The sequence below is a fragment of the Rhinoraja longicauda genome, chromosome 11 (genome assembly GCF_053455715.1).
Source record: "Rhinoraja longicauda isolate Sanriku21f chromosome 11, sRhiLon1.1, whole genome shotgun sequence".
Classification (NCBI taxonomy): domain Eukaryota; kingdom Metazoa; phylum Chordata; class Chondrichthyes; order Rajiformes; family Arhynchobatidae; genus Rhinoraja; species Rhinoraja longicauda.
The window spans coordinates 12908763-12934020 of NC_135963.1; the positions used below are offsets into that span (position 1 = coordinate 12908763).

At 44.8% G+C, this 25258-nt stretch overlaps 1 protein-coding gene across 2 annotated transcripts in view; it reads right to left on the reverse strand.

Annotated features, from left to right (window-relative positions):
* LOC144598302 (dihydropyrimidine dehydrogenase [NADP(+)]-like) overlaps positions 1–25258 on the reverse strand; it is a 658512-nt gene that overhangs the window by 271328 nt on the left and 361926 nt on the right. For both annotated transcript variants that reach the window (XM_078408282.1, XM_078408283.1), the window contains exon 13: positions 18380–18595. In XM_078408282.1, coding sequence (XP_078264408.1) covers positions 18380–18595 — 216 coding nt within the window. The remainder of the gene's footprint in view (positions 1–18379; positions 18596–25258) is intronic.

A 25258-nucleotide genomic window follows, 5' to 3' on the forward strand; every position in this document is an offset into this window, starting at 1 on the left:
ACCCGAAACGTCGCCCATTCCTTCTCTCCTGAGATGCTGCCTGACCTGCTGAGTTACTCCAGCATTTTGTGAATAAATACCTTCGATTTGTACCGGCATCTGCAGTTATTTTCTTATACAATCCATTTCTTCACCTCATTCATTGTATTCCTGCCAATAAATTTCATTAGAAAAGGAACCCACACAAGCACTGCAGGATCTACAAATCCTGGCCCTCCCCACCAACCCTTTTCCCCCACAATCTCAGAGTCGGGTATTAATGTGACCAGTCCTTAGCCACCATGTCGAAACAAAGAATGGCGGATGCTGGTTTATACCAAAGATAGATACAAAGTTCTGTAGGTTAGGCAGCATCTCTGGTAAAAAAAAAAAGATAGGTGACGTTTCAGGATGGGACCCTTCCTGTTTTAAAGTGTCCCAAACTGGAACGCCACCTATCTTTTCTCTCCGGAGATGCTTCCTGACCCACTGAGTTACTCCAACACTGTGTAAGAAGGAACTGCAGATCCTGGTTAAAACCGAAGATAGACACAAAATGCTGGAGTAATCTCTGGATCTCTGGTATTTATTCACAAAATGCTGGAGTAACTCAGCAGGTCAGGCAGCATCTCAGGAGAGAAGGAATGGGTGACGTTTCGGATCAGTCTGAAGAAGAGTTTCGACCTGAAACGTCACCCATTCCTTCTATCCAGAGATGCTGCCTGTCCCACTGAGTTACTCCAGCATTTTGTGTCCATCCTACTCCAACATTGTGTCAGTCCATAGCCTTCATACTGCTGAGGACCAATATCCTGGAGCACCCTGACAGGTCTTGGCATGAAGGCTGGAACTGGCAACCTATTTCCGTTCACTGTTCTGGGGCGGCACATCGACGCAACGATAGAGTTGCTGCCTTACGGTGCCAGAGACCCGGTTCCATTCTGACTATGGGTGCTGTCTGTACGGAGCTTGTACATTCTCCCTGTGACGGCGTGGGTTTTCCCCGGGTGCTTCGCTCTCCTCCCACATTCTACAGACGTGCAGGTTTGTAAGTTAATTGGCTTTGGTGAAATTGTGACTTGTCCCTCGTGTGTAGGATGGTGTTCATGTATGGGGTGATTGCTGGTTGGCGCAGACTCATATCATCATCATATCATATATCATATACATACAGCCGGAAACAGGCCTTTTCGGCCCACCAAGTCCGTGCCGCCCAGCGATCCCCGTACATTAACACTATCCTACACCCACTAGGGACAATTTTTACATTTTACCCAGCCAATTAACCTACATACCTGTACGTCTTTGGAGTGTGGGAGGAAACCGAAGATCTCGGAGAAAACCCACGCAGGTCACGGGGAGAACGTACAAACTCCTTACAGTGCAGCGCCCGTAGTCAGGATCGAACCTGAGTCTCCGGCGCTGCATTCGCTGTAAAGCAGCAACTCTACCGCTGCGCTACCGTGCCGCCCTAGTGGGCCTGTTTCCGAAGTGTATCTCTAAAGTCTAAAATCTAAAGTCACTGAGATACCAATTGATGCTTAGTTGTGCTTATCTTTAAATTAAGAAGAGTATTTTAAACTACTAAACGATTAGAATAAAGTAAAGTGAACTTCTCCTTCTCTCCCTAATGTTCCAGAACGAGAGTCCAGATCTCACGTAGAATCATAGTTTAGTTCAGAGATATTTAAAAGAGAGTTAGATAGAGCTCTAGGGGCTAGTGGAATCAAGGGATATGGGGAGAAGGCAGGCACAGGTTACTGATTGTGGATGTTCAGCCATGATCACAATGAATGGCGGTGCTGGCTCAAAGGGCCAAATGGCCTCCTCCTGCACCTATATCTATATCTGTACAGCGCGGAAACAGATGTTTGGACCAGCGATCCGCCCACTATCCTACACACACCAGCAACAATTTACAATTGTACCAAGCCAATTAGCCTACGTCTTTGGAGTGTGGGGGAAAAACTCCATACATCCTGCACCTGTAGTCAGGATCGAACCTGGGTCTCTGGCGCTGTAACGCAGCAACTCTACCGCTGCGCCATCATGCTGCTCTATCATTGAGATGGTGGAATACTGGGGAATCCCTCCATTACCAGTTTTACCTTTGAACTTGACATGGATGTTCAGAAATGGAGGGGCAAGGCAGCTCATTCTTGAGGTCTTACGGCAGGGCTACTTTGGTCCACATTGTACCTTTCTGGGATCAACCAAGTGCTGCAATTTCCCTTGGAACCGTTGATGGCAGCCAGCCCAACAGCCCAAGAATTCTGTTGCTACGTCGGATGCCAAGTGACCATTATTGCAGCGTTAAATCATGAAACCGGAAGGCTGGGGTGACAGATTAGGCCCCTGCAGGACCCATTTGATAAGCATGTGGCACAATACATGAGATGAACCTAAGCAAATGCCTGTGCTGGTTTGAACGATGGCTGGAAGTGCGGGCTCTCTTTTCTTTGTGATGCAGTAGCTAATCATGGCTGCTGCTCCGAGCCATTGGGATGAAAAATCGCCTCTAATATACACTCAGTGCTGTTCCGTGAAACATTTGCCCTTCTTTCTTTCTACCGTGGGTCTTGAATTGAGCTTTCATACTTATTCTACCCAAACTACAACTGGACCCATTCACTGTGCATATATTTTCACTGTTTGCCCTTTAACAGACATTTAGCAGCTCATTTCTTCGGTAGGTTAACTTTCACGGACATATTTTAGTGAAAGAGCAAGTCTCCAAAGTAGAAATCAAAAAGTGAAAGATCTCCCCACAATTGCACAGTAGCCACACTGACTTTTCTTTTGTTAAATGAAAAAAAAATACAGCTCGAGATATCGGTAGCTTTTTAATCCAGGACATTTGGTTGAAATGTCTATTCCATCATTTTTTTTTCTCTAAGATCTGAACCAATTAATTTAGCAAGGGTCAAATTACCGGTGCAAAGCAATTCCGTCTGGTTTCTCCTTCGCAACTTGACAGCCTGCTAAGTACATCCCTAAGAAGCCCTTTTCACAACTCATACACCTTTTACATCGAGCACCAATAATGAAAGAATAATAACCTTTCTGTTTACGGAGATACCAGCTGGCATTTCAATGCAAGACGGCCATGTACAATCAGTAACTCTATATTAGGCTCTCCATCCCGTTCAGTCTCTCTTATACAAATGTCACGAATTTATCAAAAAGAACCGAGGAACATGGACTAAATTCTGGAGGAAAAAAAAAGCAAAGTTCACACGAACAGATTTGAGCCAGAAATGGCTTCTTGCATTCAGCTGTCAATCCACTTGCACGACAAGGGAGGGACGATGTCTGTGGGAGAGGATAACAAAATTTCCAACAGATGTTCAGGCACAGCTTTGATTCTCATTTAAGTCCCTTGGTAAGCATTTCATTTTTCTCTTCGTATGCAAGCGGGGCAAATCACACTTAATCAAAAAGCGTATTCCGAAATGTTACTGATTCATATTATGGTTGTGCAGATGAAGAAACAAGCTTTGTCGTATGAAAATGATCAAAATTTAAATGCCAAAGGCATCGTAGTTCGCAGATGCTTGATGCTATCAATTTGCCCAAGTTAACGCGATATAAGACAGGGACTGAGATACCGCAAATAATTTCAATCAGCCCTCGCTGGGCCAGCTCGTGGTTCTATGCCTGGCATCGAGACTGATGCTCCATGTCACATCGCATGGTTAGATTGGATTTTAATATACTTTTAGTTAAGTACTCAAAGAGTGAGACAGTAATAATTGCCGGTTTCTATAAAACATGGTTTTGGGAAATCGTACAAGCTGGGCATAATTTACCTGAGCACAGACTTCCTTCACACTTCAGGTCAAAATGAAGCATGTTTCTCAGCCTATTTGATGTTAACACGCATAAGAACTAATCACAGTACTTCACCATAACAATATCGTGCTGTTTTAGACTGCCATTGATATGGGTCAAATGCAGTCAAATAGCCAATGCAATGCAGCCCAGAATGTCACTTGGTCAGCATTGACAAGTTGGGCCGAATAGCCTGTTTCCATGCCGCATAGCTGTGGCAATAACGTGCCCCTATCTATTCTTCCCAAAAACACTTTGAGCAGGTGATTACCTGCTACACCATGGAGTGCTACTGATATCTATCCCAAATTAACCTTTCTGATCATCAACCCTTCTCCTTCTCCTTCCCCTTCTCCTTCTTCCCCTCAGCATTGAGGATGATTGACTTTCAACCCTGATTTTGTGGGTTCTGAAGTGGCTACTGAAGTTAGTTAGGGGCGGCACGGTGGCGCAGCGGTAGAGTTGCTGCTTTACAGCGAATGCAGCGCCGGAGACTCAGGTTCGATCCTGACTACGGGTGCTGCACTGTAAGGAGTTTGTACGTTCTCCCCGTGACCTGCGTGGGTTTTCTCCGAGATCTTCGGTTTCCTCCCACACTCCAAAGACGTACAGGTTTGTAGGTTAATTGGCTGGGTAAAATGTAAAAATTGTCCCTAGTGGGTGTAGGATAGTGTTAATGTACGGGGATCACTGGGCGGCACGGACTTGGAGGGCCGAAAAGGCCTGTTTCCGGCTGTATATATATGATATGAACCACGGACCCCACCTCAAATGGGGCAGGAGATGTCCTCTGGCTGACAGTGGAGGAAGCAGTGTCCAAGGTATCTCCTCCTTCTGTCACTTACGTAGGGTTCATGGGTCCTCGGGATGCATGGCCTTGAAGTTCCAAACAATTCCTCACTTCGAACAGTCAAAGCACAGAGATTCACAGACTTGCCTTTCTTCAAAGAAACTGAAGAAATTCAAGATTCACATCCTTGAATCTTTTTTTCTCTGTCCACCTGCTAATCTCTTCCCAAGTGAGAACTTGGAATGAAGTAAAGAAAAAGACACTGGAGTAACTCGGTGGGTCAGGCAACATTTCTGGAGAACATGGATAGGTGACGTTTTTGGTCAGGATCCTTCTTCGGACTGATATTTTTTTGAGGGGGGGCAAGGTAAGAAAGCTGGAAGAGAGGAGGGGCTGAAGAAGGGTCCTGACCCATAATATCATCTATATATGTTCTCCAGAGATATCTCCAGTTCTCCAGAGATCTGTTCTCCAGACCGCAACATCGGGAGTTCGCAGGTCCCGGGCTGGCGACCGGCTTTCAGGAGCTCCAGCCGTAGCAGCTTCGACCGCCCCGGAGCGCGAGGTATGATCGACCCGCCCGCAGGCCCCTCATTGCCCTGCGTGGCCTGGCCACGGCACTTTCCATCGCCCGGTGGGGGCTCAGGACTTTCATCGGCCTGCTCGGCTCGGCTCGGCCCTGGGACTTTCCATCGCCCGGTGGGGGCTTCAAAAGTCGGGAGCCTCGATCGCCTCGTGGCGCCACGGGAGAAGAATGAGGAGGAGATAATGACTTTTCTTTGCCTTCCATCACAGTGAGGGTGTGCCTGGAACAATCACTGTGATGGCTGTTTGTGTTAAAATTGTATCTGTGTGTCCTGTGCTTTTTGTTGTCTACTGCCGGACCCTGACGTGAGAGGACGCTGGCGCTGTTTGTTCGCCGCTTCTCCGTCAGGATAGTTTGTCTGTTTGTTTTTATGTTATGACTGTTTTTGTAAAGCGCTTTGAGCTTTTGGTAAAGCGCTATATAAAATAAATGCTTATTATTATTATTATTATTATTATTACATATGTTCTCCAGAGATTACCTGACCCGCTGAGGTAATCCAGCACTTTGTGGGTTTCTGTTGTAAACCAGCACTTGCAGTTCCTTGCTCCTACTTGGAATAAAGTATGTTTTTGATTATGGAATCTGATGCCAGGCATGCAAAGGACATGGCCCGTCCAACTGAGAGTAACCCTAGTACTGGAGATGACAGCCTGAAAAGGGACATTAATGTGTAGGAAGGAACTGCAGATGCTGGTTTAAACTGAAGTCAGACACAAAAATTTGGAGTAACTCAGTGGGTCTGGCAGCATCTCTGGAGAAAAGGAATAGGTGACTTTTCCCGGTCAAGACCCTTCTCCAGACAGAGAGTCAGGGGAAAGGGAGACAAGAGATAGAGACGGTGATATAGAGAGATATAGAACAAATGAATGAAAGAAATGCAAAAAGTAACGATGATCAAGGAAAGGTGGATCCCACAATGTTCCAATGTTGGCTGTGGGCTAGGTGATAATGATATTAATGTTATCACAAAATGCTGGAGTAACTCAGCAGGTCAGGCAGCATCTCAGGAGAGAAGGAATGGGTGATGTTTTGGGTCGAGACCCTTCTCCAGTCTGAAGAAGGGTCTCGACCCGAAATGTCACCCATTCCTTCTCTCCTGAGATGCTGCCTGACCTGCTGAGTTACTCCAGCATTTTGTGATACCTTCGATTTGTACCAGCTTCTGCAGTTATTTTCCTACATGATATTAATGTTGGTCAGCATGTCCTTCCAATGAATTTGGAAGATTTTGTGGAGACAGCGGTGGCGATATTTTTCTCAGTGCCTTAAGTGCGGTATCTCCTCACATCAACCTCACACATTTTCCCCCTGCTACGTTGCTGCACTAAAATGTTTCTGATGTACAAGTGAGCTAACTGGAGCCGCACAAGGATATCAGAAGCACATAAATGTGTCGGCGTTGCAAAATGTAAATAACAAACACTTTTCAGAGGTGTTCATTTTAAATCATTGCCTTGGACTGTGTGCTGATCCCAGTCACCCATTCTCCCAAAAACAAGTTACATTTCAACTCTTTTAGAAAGGATTAAAGCATGTCCAGAACCAGGGGGTCACAGTTTGAGAATAAGGGGTAGGCCATTTAGGACTGAGATGAGGAAAGACTTCTGTCTCAGTTCAATGAAATGCTCATCGACACGTTTGTTTCATTTCATAATTCCAATGTCCTTCAGTCCACCCTTCCTCATCCTGCCTCCACAAGCAACATGATCCAAAACTTTGTTTCACTTGCATCATGTCCTGTTTTCCCATCGGTCTTGTGAAAAGGACATGCAGTGGCTCCCAACTACGTAAATCTTCAAATTCTTGCTCTTAAATCCGACCAAAGGCCGTGCAACCTTCTGAGATATCTTGGCCTCTTCCAATCTTGGACTCTTGAGCCCCCCCCTCATTTTATTCACTCCATCAACGGCTGCTGACGTCTTAAGATAACAAATAAATCGCTTCCTTGTATCTCTCTGCTTCTCTTTCGTCTTTTAAGATAGATTTTTTTTTTTTTAAACTCCATCACTGGTCCTAATATCTTCTGTGACTTGGTGTCAAATTGTTTGGTGAGCCCATGTGAAATCGCAACGAGGCAAAGTACATTAGACTCCGTTTTATGCATTCAAGCTGTTGTGAGGGTGGCAGGGGATGGTGCCGAGCATGCTAGGGAACAGCCACTCTGATGCTGAAAAAGACACATAATTAAGGAAGAGAGCGCAGAACTGCCAAGCTGCCAATGATGGATGATGCACAGCAGAATGCACAGGGTGACAATGTGTTGGAACCGATTGATAAGAGGTATGAGACCTGCATCGCAAGGCTGAGGAACGTTTGATTTTGCACTTTTTCTAAGTCAGAATGTGTGGCGATAGAAATGATGCAACGGGTGAAGAATACGGATAACTGTGTATTGATGGGAAAAATGGCCAGGGGGAGTACAACATAATCCCTCTGCTTAGAAGGTGGGTTACAAGACATTTTTTAGGGAAAGGCTTTTAACACTGGATTTTGTGTATATCTCAGATTACTAGCTCTAATACAATAGGATTTAACCTAAGTTGTCCCTTAAATGTCATCTGTCTATTTGTCTATCTGTCTATCTGTCTTAAGGATAGCGGAGTCAGGGGGTATGGGGAGAAGGCAGGAACGGGGAACTGATTGGGAATGATCAGCCATGGTCACATTGAATGGCGGTGCTGGCTCGAAGAGCCGAATGGCCTACTCCTGCACCTATTGTCTATTGTCTATTTCCCTCCACAGATGCTGCCAGACCAGCTGAGGTCTTCCTGAGTTGTTTTATGCTCAACATTCCAGCATCTGCAGTCTCTTGTTTAGTTTTCTAGTTTAGTTTAGAGATACAGCGTGGAAACAGGCTCTTTGGCCCACCGAGTCCGCTCCGAGCAGAGATCCCCGCACACTAACACTATCTTACACACACACACGGGACAATTTACAATTATACCAAATCAATTAACCTACAAACCTGTACGTCTTTGGAGTGTGGGAGGAAACCAGAGCACCCGGAGAAAACCCACGCAGGTCACGGGGGGAACCAACAAACTCCGTGGTCAGGATCAAACCCGGGTCTCTGGCGCTGAAAGGCAGCAACTCTACCGCTGCGCCACCGTGCCGCCCCAGTCTCTTGTGTCTTCATTATCCCTTGAGATGTGGTTAGATGATGTCCACCACAAAGGATTTCTACGCGTTATGCCATTCCGCTACCATAAGTTGCGTCTCACACTTTCCTTTTAATGCGTCATCCCACCAGCAAATTGGCCATGGTCAGAAAAAACTCCACAAAGTCAATTTGAACACCAACGAACAGGACTAGAAGTACACGACAACAAGCCACCAATAATCAAAACAAAAAATGACAAGCAGGAAGAACGAGTCTTTCCAGGATAATTTCCCGTTTTCTCAGTTTCATTTATAGAGTCGTGGAGCTGTACGGCCCGGAAACAGGCCCTTCGGTCCACACTGACCAAGCTGGCATAGTAGGTGTGTAAGAAGGAATAGCAGATGCTGGTTTAAACCGAAGATCGACACAAAAAGCTGGAGTAACTCAGCGGGACAAGCAGCATCTCTGGAGAGAAGGAACGTTTTCGGGTCAAGACCTTTCTTCAGACTGGCATATTAGGTGCCCCATTTGCCTGCATTTGGCAATATCCCTCCAGCCACACATCTTCCTTAGCATATATATTAGGGATCGAGATTTCCAAATCGGCCTAACCATATATTTGCCCAAGTGTGTTTTAAAAGTCATATCGGTATCCACTTCTACAGCTTCCTCTGGCAGCCCATTCAATAGACAATACACAATAGACAATAGGTGCAGGAGTAGGCCATTCGGCCCTTCGAGCCTCCTAGATATGAACTACCACCAGTGAAAGATTTTTTTATCCCACCCCCTTCTTCCCCCCCCCCCCCCCCTTTTAAAAACTGAATTGTTTTCCTATGAATAATAGAAGAGGTTATTTTCACAATACTAACACTGGATCCACTTAGTTTCCAGTGGATCGTACAGCACAGGGAACATCCCTCCCTACGTGCTCCTGCTAACTTTGCACAAAGAGCAATATACAAACGTCCTCCTGTCCTGCTCTTCAACCTTTCCCCTTCAATCTACAGCTATTTCCTCTTATCTTTTCCTATATTAAATTCTCCACTGAAATTGAATGTCCTTTCAACGTCCCCAGAGAGAGATCGTTCTGTTTTGTTTTTTTAAAACACATTAAAAAAATATATATATTGGTATGAAAGTATGAAAACCAACAAACAATATAACGAGTGCCCTAAAACTGCACGGTCAGAGCAATTTACTGTCGAAATCAGTCCTTTGCTGGTAAGAAGCAGCGTTTTTCTACCTTTTGAGGCCAGAATCCTATTGCAATATGTAAACAGACCTTGTGGATATTCAGAGTGTGAGATGAGGAACAGCCACATTGCTGGAAGGGTTCAGCTGCCCCCACATTACAGGATCCAGTACACTCTCCCAGTGTGGTCTGCCCAAGGCATTGTTCGGCTTTAGTTTGAACACTGGGGATTTCAGCGTAACCATTTTGCAATAATCCAAACCGCCCCGCCGGCTATGATTATTCCTCCCTCATGCAATTTAGACACGGTGATTTTTCAGCACCTTGACATCCCTTTCAACTCCTATCTCGGAGAATTTTAATCTCATTCACGCTGTACGTGCCTCTGATTCTCACTTCCTGCACACTGCTCTCAATGTTATTTCCCCACCGCTAGATGCAAACTGCAGCAAACTTACTTACCTTGAAATATCTTGACGGTGCCCTTGGAGAGCGAAGTATCCTTTAAGTTTGATGTTGCTTGTGAATTTAATTACGTTGTACTGAGTCTGAGCCCTGACACCAAGTTTGCAACAAGCATCTACTACATGTGTTATTGATGGGTATGTTCTTGCTTGCAACCTTGAAGTTATTTTTGTACCTGACCACATATTTGTACCATCATCAGGAGCCTATGTCCATTGACCCGTACCTGATCAGTAGCCAGACTTGATTTACCAGCTTGATTTAGCCAGACTTGATTTACCAGATTTACTTGATATCCCATGGCAGCTTACAGCCTAGCGGTATGAATATTGATTTCTCTAACTTCAAGTAACCCTTGCCTCCCCTCTCTCCATCCCTCCCCCTCTCTCCATCCCTCCCCCTCTCTCCATCCCTCCCCCTCTCTCCATCCCTCCCCCTCTCTCCATCCCTCCCCCTCTCTCCATCCCTCCCCCTCTCTCCATCCCTCCCCCCCACTCAAGTTATATTAGCTTCAAAGACATCTTGTTGAGCCTCATTGGCTGCAACTCGTTTTCACTTAGTCCCTGGCTAACAATGACCTGTTTCCTTTATCATCGTTACTTTTTTGCATAGCTTTCATTCATTTGTTTAATATCTCTCTATATATTACTGTCTATATCACTCATTTCCCTTTCCCCTGACTCTCAGTCTGAAGAAGGGTCTCGGCCCGAAACATCACCTATTCCCTTTCTCCAGAGATGCTGTCTGACCTGCTGAGTTGCTCCAGCTTTTTTGCGTCTATCTTTGCTATCCTTTCTCCACACATTTCTTCTCTCAGTGTAAAATATCCTAGGTTTATGCAAACTTAACCACACCTGTTGTCCTTGATTTCATGTGCTTAATTGGCCCAGATCCTTTTGGAAAAATAGCAATTTCCATGACTTAATTGGCTGATGAAAGATAAACGGGTTTCCAGCTGGTAGATTTCGGCATCGCGTCTGCCCTAAATGAGGCGTACGCAATTGGGATGGGCTCTCTTCCAGAGCAATAAAATGGGAGAGCAACAGGCAGTCAGTGTGAAGGTCAGCCAGGTGAACCGATAGGCAAGCCAATCCACAGTAGACAGCACCAAAAGAAAGGTAACCTTCACAAGTTTAGAGATAACGTCTCTATATTCATCAACGCTGGAAAGTTAATTTTGCAAGGCCAAGACAGATGCCGAGGTCCTTTAAATTTCCACTTCATGTAATGTTTATACTGATTAAAGAACTGTAAGTTCTCTGTAAGACACTGTAAAAATGTAGTGAATGGACCTGCGAGGATCGTGGCACGGTGGCGCAGCTGTCGCCTTGCAGCGTCAGTGACTCGGGTTCGATCCTGACTACAGGTGGTGTCTATACGGAGTTTGTACGTTCTCCCTGTGACCACGTGGGTTATCTCCGGGTGCTCTGGTTTCCTCTCATATTCCAAAGACGTACAGGTTTATTGGATAATTGGCTTTAGTAATATTGTAAATTGTCCCTAGTGTATGTAGGATCGTGCTGGTGTACGGGGTGATCGCTGGTCAGCACGGACTCGGTGGGCCGAAGGGCATTTTTCCGCGCTGTAGCTCAAAAGTCTAAAAGTCTAAAGTTGATGGAAATGTGGGAAGACTAAAATAGGAGTAATGTAGGATTAGTGTAAGTGTGTGGGTGCTTGATGATTAGTATGGACTCAGTGTGCTGAATGACTCAGTGACTTTGGATGTGGAAATGCTTCCTGATTCCTCTTCTAAAGGACATGGTTAAAAGTATTCCTGTTTTGTTCATTATAGAGCATAGAACAGTACCACACAGGTACAGACATTTTGGCCCACAATGTCTGCACTGAACATGATACCAAGACAAACTGTTACCTGCCTGCACATGCTCCATGATCTGAATCCAGTGGTTCATCGAACAAAACATTAGGTTCCAGGAGCAGAATTAGGCCATTTAGTCAATCAAGTCTACGCCACCATTCAATCATGGCTGATCTGTCTTTCCCTCTCAGCCCAATTCTCCTGCCTTCTCCCCTTAACCCCTGACACCCGTACTAATCAAGAATCCGTCAATCCCTACCTTAAAAATATCCATTGGCTTGGCCTCCACAGCCGTCTGTGGCAATGAATTCCACGGATTCACCACCCTCTGACTAAAGAATTTCCCTCCATCATTCCTCACTCATTTTCGAATTTTCTCTGTGTTCCGACCCAAAACGTCACCTATTCCCCAGAGATGCTGCCTGACACGTTGAGTGACTCCGGCATTTTGTGTCTCTCTTTGGCCGACATTTCTTTGATTCCAGCACATCGTGTAGTGACATGACCAGAAAGCAAGAGTTTCTGCACAAGTGACGTTGACGGAGCCAAGTGAAGAATCGGTGTTTCTGTGTTTCTAGAATACGTTGAACACTGTGACCAACATACTTTGAGATTTGTGCAAAATGTACCAAGACTGTATTTGACGCAGCATCAACTTTGCCAAGGTGAAAGTAAGTTGGTTTAGCCATGAATCAGCATGATCCAGTACTGCGGAGAGGAATTGCCAGGAAACGAGCTATTCTTCAACTGTTAAACTAATTGAACTATGGCAAGGCAGGGCACGTCAAAGGACTGATTTAATAGCCTTGGTCTTACTTTTAAATTGGCTTCACTCGATTGGCCGCTGCTGTCTACAATTAACTAATTAGTGCAGCAGAGCTGAGTGCACCTGTGTGTCTCCAATGAACTGCCGCTGGTCACAAATCAGTCGTGTCAAGGTCGGATCACCCGAATTAGTTTAAAATAATTTAAACAGAGCCTGAAGTAATTGTTGAAGTAGCAGGATTAAACACACCTGGGTTGATCTTTGATCCATTGCTGGTCAGGTCGTTAACACAGTAGACATCTGACCAAAGTTGGGAGATTCTAAGTACAATGTAATAACACCCACGTACAAACACAGTAAGCAGGCTTTTGCCATTCCAACTCCATGGCCAGCACATCGACTGCTTTGAAGAAATGGTTTGCTGAATGAGTGTAAGATATCGTAGAAAGAAGGAACTGCAGATGATGGTTTTATAACCAAAAGGCTCAACATGCTGGAGTAATTCAGTGGGTCAGGCGAACACGGATAGGTGACATTTCAGGTTAAGATCCTTCTTCATACTGATTTTGGGGGGGGGGGGGGGAGAAAGGTAGAAGAGAGGATGGGCAGGACAAAGCGTGGCAGGTAATAGGTGAGCACATGACAAGGGGTTTCTTTTGCTGGGCAAATGGAAAGGCAGAAGGGAAAATCGGAAGTGTCAGTATTACAGTATAGCAAAGGGGATTACAGAGGCATGAGGCAGGAGCTGGCCAAAATTGACTGGAAGGAGGCCCTAGCAGGGAAGACGGTAGAACAGCAATGGCAGGTATTCCTGGGAATAATGCAGAGGTTGCAGGATCAATTTATTCCAAAGAGGTGGAAAGACTCTAAGGGGAGTAAGAGACACCTGTGGCTGACAAGGGAAGTCAGGGACAGCATAAAAATTAAGGAGAGGAAGTATAACATAGCAAAGAAGAGTGGGAAGACAGAGGATTGGGACTCTTTTAAAGAGCAACAAAAGTTAACTAAAAAGGCAATACGGGGAGAAAAGATGAGGTACGAGGGTAAACTAGCCAAAAATATAAAGGAGGATAGAAAAAGTTTTTTTAGGTACGTGAAGAGGAAAAAAATAGTCAAGGCCAATGTGGGTCCCTTGAAGACAGAAGCAGGGGAATTTATTATGGGGAACAAAGAAATGGCAGACGAATTAAACCGTTACTTTGGATCTGTCTTCACTGAGGAAGATACACACAATCTCCCAAATGTTCTAGGGGCCGGAGAACCTAGGGTGATGGAGGAACTGAAGGAAATCCACATTAGGCAGGAAATGGTTTTGGGTAGACTGATGGGACTGAAGGCTGATAAATCCCCAGGGCCTGATGGTCTGCATCCCAGGGTACTTAAGGAGGTGGCTCTAGAAATAGTGGAAGCATTGGAGATCATTTTCCAATGTTCTATAGATTCAGGATCAGTTCCTGTGGATTGGAGGATAGCAAATGTTATCCCACTTTTTAAGAAAGGAGGGAGAGAGAAAACGGGTAATTATAGACCAGTTAGTCTGACATCAGTGGTGGGGAAGATGCTGAGCATTTGGATAGCAGTAACAGGATCATTCCGAGTCAGCATGGATTTACGAAGGGGAAATCATGCTTGACAAATCTACTGGAATTTTTTGAGGATGTAACTAGGAAAATTGACAGGGGAGAGTCAGTGGATGTGGTGTACCTCGACTTTCAGAAAGCCTTCGACAAGGTCCCACATAGGAGATTAGTGGGCAAAATTAGGGCACATGGTATTGGGGGTAGGGTACTGACATGGATAGAAAATTGGTTGACAGACAGAAAGCAAAGAGTGGGGATAAATGGGTCCCTTTCGGAATGGCAGGCAGTGACCAGTGGGGTACCGCAAGGTTCGGTGCTGGGACCCCAGCTATTTACGATATACATTAATGACTTAGACGAAGGGATTAAAAGTACCATTAGCAAATTTGCAGATGATACTAAGCTGGGGGGTAGTGTGAATTGTGAGGAAGATGCAATAAGGCTGCAGGGTGACTTGGACAGGTTGTGTGAGTGGGCGGATACATGGCAGATGCAGTTTAATGTAGATAAGTGTGAGGTTATTCACTTTGGAAGTAAGAATAGAAAGGCAGATTATTATCTGAATGGTGTCAAGTTAGGAGGAGGGGGAGTTCAACGAGATCTGGGTGTCCTAGTGCATCAGTCAATGAAAGGAAGCATGCAGGTACAGCAGGCAGTGAAGAAAGCCAATGGAATGTTGGCCTTCATAACAAGAGGAGTTGAGTATAGGAGCAAAGAGGTCCTTCTACAGTTGTACCGGGCCCTGGTGAGACAGCACCTGGAGTACTGTGTGCAGTTTTGGTCTCCAAATTTGAGGAAGGATATTCTTGCTATGGAGGGCGTGCAGCGTAGGTTCACTAGGTTAATTCCCAGAATGGCGGGACTGTCGTATGTTGAAAGGCTGGAGCGATTGGGCTTGTATACACTGGAATTTAGAAGGATGAGGGGGGATCTTATTGAAACATATAAGATAATTACGGGATTGGACACATTAGAGGCAGGAAACATGTTCCCAATGTTGGGGGAGTCCAGAACAAGGGGCCACAGTTTAAGAATAAGGGGTAGGCCATTTAGAACGGAGATGAGGAAGAACTTTTTCAGTCAGAGAGTGGTGAAGGTGTGGAATTCTCTGCCTCAGAAGGCAGTGGAGGCCAGTTCGTTGGATGCTTTCAAGAGAGAGCTGGATAGAGCTCTTAAGGATAGCGGAGTGAGGGGGTATGGGGAGAAGGCAGGAACGGGGTACTGATTGAGAGTGATCAGCCATGATCGCATTGAATGGCGGTGCTGGCTCGAAGGGCTGAATGGCCTACTCCTGCACCTATTGTCTATTGTCTATTGACAGAAGGTGTGAGACAAAAGGATTGAAGAGTTGCGAATTGTGTATCCAGAGGAAAGAATGTGAATGGTGTGGGAGTGGGAGGGAAATAGGTTCTAGTCTAAGTGCGGGGGAGGGGAGAGAGGGTTAAGAGGGCTGTAAAAGATTGTTGAATATTCCAGCCTGGTAGTTTGTGGCACAACTCAGTCACTGATCCTCACTTCAATTCTTCACTTGGCTCTGTCGACGTCACTTGTGCCGAAACTCTTGCTTTCTGGTCATGTCACTCCACGATGTGCTGGAATCAAGGAAATGTCGGCCAAAGAGAGACACAAAATGCCGGAGTCACTCAGCGTGTCAGGCAGCATCTCTGGGGAATAGGTGACGTTTTGGGTCGGAACCCTTTCTTCAGGTTACATGTATGCAACCTGTACTCAATTAAGGGCACTAACATGTGCCAATATTGTTTTGCCTGTGGAGGCCACTTTATGTCATCCTAGTCTTGAGAAGTCTCAAGTCTTCCAATTTTCTACTCCTTGTGGATTAGGATTATCCTTGCTCAAGGATTTATCTACTTTTCCTGCAGTTCATCGGGAACAGGGAAAGCAGGCACAGGGTCTGACTCACATTGCAGGCCTCACCAAAGTCGAGGCATTACAGATTACATTCACATAGAGTTACTCATAACAGAGACTTTCCAGGCTATTTCCTATCAAAAGAACTTGAGTGCAGAACCTGGAATTTAGCTCTGCCCCACTTCTACAAAGAATATGCCTCCTTAGTGTGTGGCATTCCACCTCTGTTTAACCAAATCCTCCTGGCGATCTCGGAGAACTCTTTTAGCTCCTTCCATCTCTGCGGCATCTATTCACTGAGTAGCAATACTTCCCTGTAGCTGGAAGAGTGCTGCTTGTATCATGGTATAATAGGTGCAGGACTAGGCCATTCAGACCTTCGAGCCAGCACCGCCATTCAATATGATCATGGCTAATCATCCAAAATCAGTACCCCGTTCCTGCTTTCTCCCCACATCCCTTGATTCCGTTAGCCCTAAGAGCTATATCTAACTCTCTCATGAATACATCAATTGAATTGGGCTCAACTGCCTTCTGTGGCAGAGAATTCCACAGATTCACAACTCTCTGGGTGAAAGGTTTTTTCCTCATCGCAGTCCGAAATGGCCTACCCCTTATTCTTAAACTGTGACCCTTGGTTCTGGACTCCCCCAACATGGGGAACATTTATCCTGCATCTAGCCTGTCCAATCCCTTAAGAATTGTATATGTTTCAGTAAGATTGCCTCTCATCCTTCTAAATTGCAGTGAGTATAAGCCCAGGCGACCCATTCTTTATCTTCAAAATGTCCTCAGAAGAGTTAGATCTGAAGGTCGCAGCTGCCAGACTAACAGCTGGCAGTATGAGAACTCATAACAGAGAAAACCTCTGTAGAACTGAATTTCTGGACAGTTTGTATTTCATGGATTTGGAATGGCTTATTTCTAGATTTATTAAGGACTTTCTAATGTTTGTCTAATACTAAATAATCAAATCAAGCATACAGGATATGTTGGAATAAGCATCCCAATTAAGACATTCCCAATGAATTTCAACGACGATGCAATGTCTGTCATTCTGATCCTTGCTCTAACGGCACAACCATATTTATCGCCATTTAACAAACTTAAGGGCAAACTTAGAGATGACAAATTATTCTCCTCTCTGATCAAATAATGTCTCAATACAGAAGCTTGCAGGTTAATCATTCTGGCTACTTAAAAATTATTACGTTAAAATATTGCCCCTGTCAATAGAGTTATCATCTTGACATTGACATTGCGATCTAATCAAAGTAATAGCAAACAGCCTCATCTATTCATATCCGTTTTGAGCCATCACTCTTTTAATTATAGATAGGCACAAAATGCCGGAGTAACTCAGCCGGTCAGAGAGCACCTCTGGAGAAATGGAACAGGTGACGTTTCGGGTCGAGACCTTTCTTCAGACTGAAATGCCAGCTATTCCTTTTCTCCAGAGACACTGTCTGACAGACTGAGTTACTCTAGCATTTTGTGTCTATCTTCGGCCTAAACCAGCATCTGCAGTTCCTTCCTGCGCACTCTTTTAATTATGCCCGCTGTTTTCATTTTTATAGCAGCATTCTACCACACAAATTGAATGGTACCACACACAATGCCACTGTGCCTGGCTGCTCTTTCATCATCGTCCAGTAAATATTTAACCATTTCACTCTTAAATAGTTCTATTTAATCTGCTTACATCCCTCTTTCAGTCGGTGCATTCCAGCTACATACAAAGGACAGAAAATGTTTGAATGAGTGTGGACTCGGGATAGCATCTAGACTAATTGTAGAGTCCAGTTTTGATGTGGATTGTTTGGAATTCATGGTGCGTACTTGAAATTATCTAACTCTCTAATCTTTTGTGATTTTGAACACAACTTGCCCACACTGACCAACATGTTCCATCTAAACTAGTCCCACATGCCTGCATTTGGCCCATATATCTCTAATCCTGTCCAATCCATGTACCTGTCCAATTGCGATAGTCCCAGCCTCAACTACCACCTCCGGCAGCTCATTCCATACACCTATTCCACCACCCTTTGCCTGACCCCTCAGATTCCTATAACATCTTTCACCCTTCACCTTAAACCTATGCCCTCTGATTCTTGATTCCCAAACTCTGGGCAAGAGACTCTGTGTGTCTACCCGATCTATTCCTCCCATGAAGAATGAGTAAATTGACATGGGTTCTTATTAATTTCCTAAATTACATGGAAAGTCTTTTGAAAAATCAAATCATCTCCGCATGATAGCAATACATACAGGGAAATACAAGTCTTATTACAATATTATAATAATTGTCTGCTGTCACAAGGTGTTGAATATGTGTACCTTTGCGACTGCATCAGAAGATTTCAAACTGGTCATTTACTTTTATGCCTTCTTACCTTGTCCAGCGAGAAGGTTTTAGTGAGAGCGAAGGCCCAGCCAGCCTCAAAAGCTCTCCGAATCATTGCAGAATTAGTGGTCGGAGTGGCACTGGCTAATCCAAAGGGATTCAGGAATTTCAACCCAGCTACCTCCACGCTTATGTCCACGAGATCAATAGGTGTGTAGAAAAGAGGCAGTTCAGGATCCCCAGTAACTGAATGTCCATGTAGTGCCTGTAAATCAAAAATTGGAAATAATTTTTTTTTTAATTACAAAAAAACCCCCCAAAACCCTAGTAAGCAACTTCACAAAATCTGATTTTTCACACAAGGGGTGGTGGGTGTATGGAACAAGCTCAGAGGAGGTCGTTGAGGCTGGAACTATCCTAACATTTAAGAAACAGTTAGACAGGTACGTGGATAGGACAGGTTTGGAGGGATATGGCCCAAGCGTGGGCAGGTGGGGCTAGTGTAGCTGGGACATGTTGGCAGTTGTGGGCAAGTTGGGCTGAAGGGCCTATTTCCACGCTGTATCACTCTATGACTATGATTTTATGTTAACTTACGTTCAATTTAGTTTTTTTAATGACAATACAATTTCTTCACACAGAGAGTGGTGAGTCTGTGGAATTCTCTGCCACAGAAGGTAGTTGAGGCCAGTTCATTGGCTATATTTAAGAGGGAGTTAGATGTGGCCCTTTTTGCTAGAGGGATCAGGGGGTATGGAGAGAAGGCAGGTACAGGCTACTGAGCTGAATGATCAGCCATGATCATATTGAATGGCGGTGCAGGCTCGAAGGGCCGAATGGCCTACTCCTGCACCTATTTTCTATGTTTCTATGTTTCTTACCAACTCCCAAAATACTGATAAACAGATAAGGGTAGTCTGGACTAAAAAAAAAAAGATGTTTCTTTATGCTTGAAAAAGAACTGACATTTATGTAAATTATTCCTTTTTCAACGAGCCAAAGATAAATTATAACATATCATCACAGGTACAGCGTTCCATTTGTATTTGGCAATTTCCAATTTATCTTTTGTAGACGGGATCTAACTGTATCATGCTGTGTGATGCGAACATTTAAATATTCATTAACCCATCATCTTATGTACAGACCTAAGCTACATTGGCACTTCCAATTGGAAACTATTCAAACAAATACAGCAGCAGCATTTCTGTATCTCCTCAATATATTTACAGCACTGTTAATATCCACATTTAAAACTCAATGATTTATTGTCAGTTTGTTTCAATTACAAACATCTGAAATAGAAGAAACCGATATTTCTACTTTGAAAGTCAAAGTGAGATGCACTCTTTAATCTATCCAGATTTGATTACAGTTTATCTGTGCTTCAGAGCTGAATATCTTTAGACTCCTGTAAAGCTGTGAAAGACGATGCTGAAAGAAATGTCAACCATTGCTGAACAAAACATTAAAGTGAAGTACCGCTCCCCACCACCATCTCCCTGCCTTCTCTCCTTTCAAGTAATATATTTTCCATGAAATACTAAATGAATGAACAAACAGCAATATATTTTGATGTGCCCAGTACAGTAAAAAGGCCAATATGAACAACACTCCTTTTTAAATTAACCAGCGGCAATGTGATTTTCTTTTAAAGCATCTATAAATACTCTCAATACCCACCACTCCTTTATGGGGAACAGTGATGTATATTTTAATTTTGTATGATTTTACACAGCGTGACCTACCTTAGCTATTTTTTTGGGGGCTTTTTGCTATATCTGGCTTTTTGACACCCACCAATAGCTGAGAACTGTTTCCGAGGATTTCTTTCTGCACCTTTTCACCCCCTTAATGATTAAAATTCCAAAGGTCAAAAATAAATGCTTAACCACAACATGGCTGCTCAGGAACTCGGGAAAGCCAATAGTGATGTCTTCCAATGAGTCCATATTACAGAAGAGGAGCAGGGGATCTTCAAAAAAATAAAGGCAGATAAATCCCCTGGACCTGATCAAATATATTCGAGGCGAGACTCTTCTTCAGACTTTCTCTCCTGGATGCTGCCTGAAACCCATTCCTTCTCTCCGAGATGCTGCCTGACCTGCTGAGTTACTCCAGCATTTTGTGATACCCTCGATTTGTACCAGCATCTGCAGTTATTTTCTTACACAAATATATTCGAGGATATTGTTGTGAAGCTGGGAAGAAATTGTGTTGGCCCTTGGTGCAGTTATTTGTGTCAATAACCATGGGTGAGTTGTCTGGAGACTGGAGGGTGGCTAATGTTATGTCATTATTTAGGAAAGGCTGCAGGGAAAACATATTGGAACTAAAGACCAGTGAGCTAAACATCAGAAATAATCAGTAAATTATTGGCGTGGGATTCTGAGAGCCATGCATTTGGAAAAGGGAAGGATTGATTAGGAATGCACAGGAAAGATCTGCAGATGCTGGTTCAAATCGAAGAGAGACACAAGATGCTGGAGTAACTCAGCAGGATAAGCAGCATCTCTGGAGAGAAGGAATGGGTGACGTTTTGGGTCGAGACCCTTCTTCAGACTGATTAGGAATGGTCAATGTGACATTGTGCATGAGAATTTGTGCTTAACAAATTTTGAGTTTTTGAAGGGGTACCAAAAAGACTGATATGGAAAGAGTGGTGGATGTTGTCCACATGGATATTAGGACAAGGTAGGATGATCCAGAAGGAAACATAGAAACTAGGTGCAGGAGTCATAGAGTCAGAGTCCTACAGCACAGAAAGAGGCCCTTCAGCCCATCGTGTCCGCGCCGCCCGTTACCAAACACAGTCTAATTTTAATCCCATTTTCCCGCATTTGGACCGTAGCCCTGAATGTTGTAGCATTTCAAGTGCCCATCCAAATGCCTCTTAAACGTTGTGAGTGTTCCCGCCTCCACCACCACCCCAGGCAGTGAGTTCCAGACTCCAACCACCCTCTGGGTGAAAAAGTTCTTTCTCACATCCCCCCGAAACCTTCCTCCCCTTACCCTGTATCTATGTCCCCTCATTGTTGAACCTTCCACCAGTGGAAGAAGTTCCCCGCCATCAACCTTATCTATGCCCCTCATGATCTTGTACACCTCGATCATGTCCCCTCTCAGCCTTCTCTGCTCCAGGGAAAACAACCCCAGTCTGCTCAGTCTCTCCTCATAGCCGAGGCCCTTCATCCCTGGCAGCATCCTGGTGAATCTCCTCTGCACCCTCTCCAAAGCTATCACATCCTTTCTATAATGTGGTGACCAGAACTGTAGGCAAGGAGTAGGCAATTCAATCTGACCATGGCTGATCATCCAAAATCAGTTCCCCATTCCTGCTTTATCCCCATATTCCATGATTCCGTTTGCCCTAAGAGCTAAATCTAACTCTCTCTTGAAAACATCCAGTGAATTGGCCTCCACTGCCATCTGTGGCAGAGAATTCCACAGATTCACAACTCATTGGGTGAAAAAGTTTTTCCTCATCTCGGTCCTTAATGGCCTACCCCTTACTCTTAAACTGTGATCCCCGGTTCTGGACTCCTCCAACATGGGGAACATTTTTCCTGCATCGAGCCTGTCCAATCCCTTAAAGGATAGATCACGTTGAATCCAGTCGAGCTAGCCAGTCTTACAAAGATCAAAGACAAAAGCATTGTATTCACTTCAAGGAAGGGTATTATTGTATACTGTACCTTCTTTTTATGCCTAGGTTCAACATATTACTACTTCCCTTACCCTCTCACACTTAAAAGATCAAATTGCTCCTATTGCTATTCCCCATTATCATCCAATTTTTATACAGATGGACTCTTTGTCTGCTTTTGAGTCATAGAGTTATACAATGTGGAAATAAGCCCTTTGGCCTAACTTGCCCACACCAACCAACATGTCCCATCTACACTAGTCCCACATGCCTGTGTTTGGCCCATATCCCTCAACCACCTCCTCCGGCAGCTCATTCCATTTACCCACCACCCTTTATGTGAACAAGGTTACCTGCCAGATTCCTATCAAATCTTTCCCCCTTCACTTTAAACTTATGCCCTCAGGTTCTCGATTTCCCTACTTTGGGCGAGAAACTGTGCATCTACCTGATCATTTAAAAAGAAAATCGGTGAATTGATAGATGAGATATATTCTGCATTTTTATGGTATCATCACACATACTGTTCTCCCAAAACACTGATTACACTACGAGAGGCATAGCAACGGCGGGTTTTGCCTACTAAAATGGCGGACGTTATGCTCCTTTGCGTACTACACTTCAGTATAGGCGATTTCGAAGGAGTGGTTCATCTTGCTCCTCTAGTATCTTTGCTCCAACCTTCTCGCTCCACCCCACCCATGCACATTTTGTGAATCTGTGGAATTCTTTTCCACAGAAGGCTCTGGAGGCCAAGTCAATGGATATCTTTAAGGCAGGGATAGATATAATCCTCCAACATTTTCGCCACCTCCAACGTGATCCCACTACTGGCCACATCTTCCCATCTCCACCCTTTTCTGCTTTCCGTAGAGACCATTCCCTCCAAAACTCCCTGGTCAACTCATCCCTTCCCACCCAAACTACCCCCTCCCCAGGTATTTTCCCCTGCAACCACAGGAGATGCAACACCTGTCCCTTTACCTCCCCCCTCGACTCCATCCAAGGACCCAAACAGTCTTTCCAGGTGAAGCAGAGGTTCACTTGCACCTCCTCCAACCTCATCTACTGTATCTGCTGTTCCAGGTGTCAACTTCTCTACATCGGCGAGACCAAGCGCAGGCTCGGCGATCGTTTAGCTGAACACCTCCGCTCAGTCCGTCTTAACTTACCTGATCTCCCGGTTGCTCAGCACTTGAACCCCTCCCACTCCCAATCTGACCTCTCTGTCCTGGGCCTCCTTGATTGTCAGAGTGAGGCCCAACGCAAATTGGAGGAACAGCACCTCATATTTTGCTTGGGTAGTTTACACCCCAGCGGTATGAACATTGACTTCTCTAACTTCAAATAGCCCTTGCTTTCCCTCTCTATCCCCTCCCCCTTCTCAGTTCTCCCACCAGTCTTACTCCGACTATGTTCTATCTTTGTCCCGCCCACTCCCCTGACATCAGTCTGAAGAAGGGTCTAGACCCGAAATGTCACCCATTCCTTCTCTCCAGAGATACTGCCTGTCCCGCTGAGTTACACCAGCATTTTGTGTCTACCTTAGATGGATTCTTGATTAGTATGGGCTTCAGTGGTTATCGAGAGAAGGCAGGAGAATGGGGTTAGGAGGGAGAGATAGATCGGCCATAATTGAAAGGCGGAGTGGACATGATGGGCCGAATGGCCTCATTCTACTATTATCACTTGTGAATTGTTCTCATTCTGTTTACAGCCACCCCAGCAAAATCCGTTGGCAGTGCCAACCAAGCACGCAACAGTCCTGTATTTAATTTTACTCAAGTGACCGATCTTTATAATCCCCCAAAGAACCTTCTCTCTTTAATTAATTAATTTCCCCAGGGAAGCCCAGTCTTCAATTAGTTTCCCCAAGAGAATCGCTTGTCATTAATTAATTTGTTGTCTGAAGCTTGGATCTTTATTTAATTACATACCTAATATATAAACACTATTTCAATTCATTAACTCCACAACTCTCGTTATTTTTAACATTCTCCCCACTAGATTTTATTCATTTATCCAGCGCAATTACCTTTCAGATACAGGGGCTCTCTGGGTTACGATGGACTGACTTACACATATTCAGTGTCATGCAAAACCTCCCATATATTTTTCAAACACTCTTCAATATCATAATAATAATAATAGCATATTTCATGTATTAGTTAATGACTGTACACAGTATCTTAGTTTAATTATGGTTAAGGTATTCACTCAATGAAATGAAAGAATTACAGCAAGGGTAGATGGAGCAAAATGATTCAAATAGTGAAAAGCCTGGATCGAGTGGATGTGGAGAGGATGTTTCCATGAGTGGGAGAGTCTAGGACCAGAGGTCGTAGCCTCAGAATGAAAGGACGCACCTTTAGAAAGGAGATGAGGAGGAATTTCTTTAGTCAGAGGATGGTGAATCTGTGGAATCCATTGCCACAGGCAGCTCATGGGGGCAAGTCATTGGCTATTTTTAAGCCAATGTGGAGATTGACAGATTTGTGATTAGTGTGGGTGTCAAGGGTGATGGAGAAAAGGCAGGAGAATGGATTTGAGAGGGAAAGATAGATCAGCCATTAGTGAATGTAGCGGTGTCGACTCAATGGGCCGAACGTACCAATTCTGCTCCTTCATGGCAGCCACACCAACAGCCTGCCTCGTCTCTTTTCTTCTTTTGCTGTTTTGGTCTGTGTTTACTTGTATGTTTTTTGGTGTATCTTTAGTTTTTGTATTATGTGGGGGTGGGGGAGGGGGGAGGGAAACCTTTTTTATTTATTTCATCGACGGAGATGCTACTTTTTCCGTATCGTATATCCGTCCGCACTGCGGCCTTAACATCGTGGAGCTGGTGGTCCCCTTGTTGGGGATCGACTGGGGAGCTCCAACCACAGGAGCTTCTACCGCCCCAATCGCGGAAGCCTCGATCGCCCCGATGCGGGGGCTTCGATCGCCGACTGCGGGAGCTTCGATCGCCCCGACTGAGGAAGTTTTGATTGCCCCGACCGCGGGAGAAAAGGAGGAAGAAGGTATAAGTTATTGCCTTCCATCACAGTGGGGAATGGGAGGTCGCCGAAAAACAAGATGAACGAGCTGCCTGCGCTGGCGGGGACTCGGAGGGGGTGCCGTGAGTGCAGTGATCTCGGTGTTTTGCGGGGACATCGCGCCATGAGAACATCCTGGAGTCTGGTGCGAGTGTGGACGGCTTTCTGACTGTTCGGGCGGACAGGGACTGCAGAGGGAGTGACAGCGGTCGGTACAACTCTGGTCACATCACGGTGAAGGAGCGTG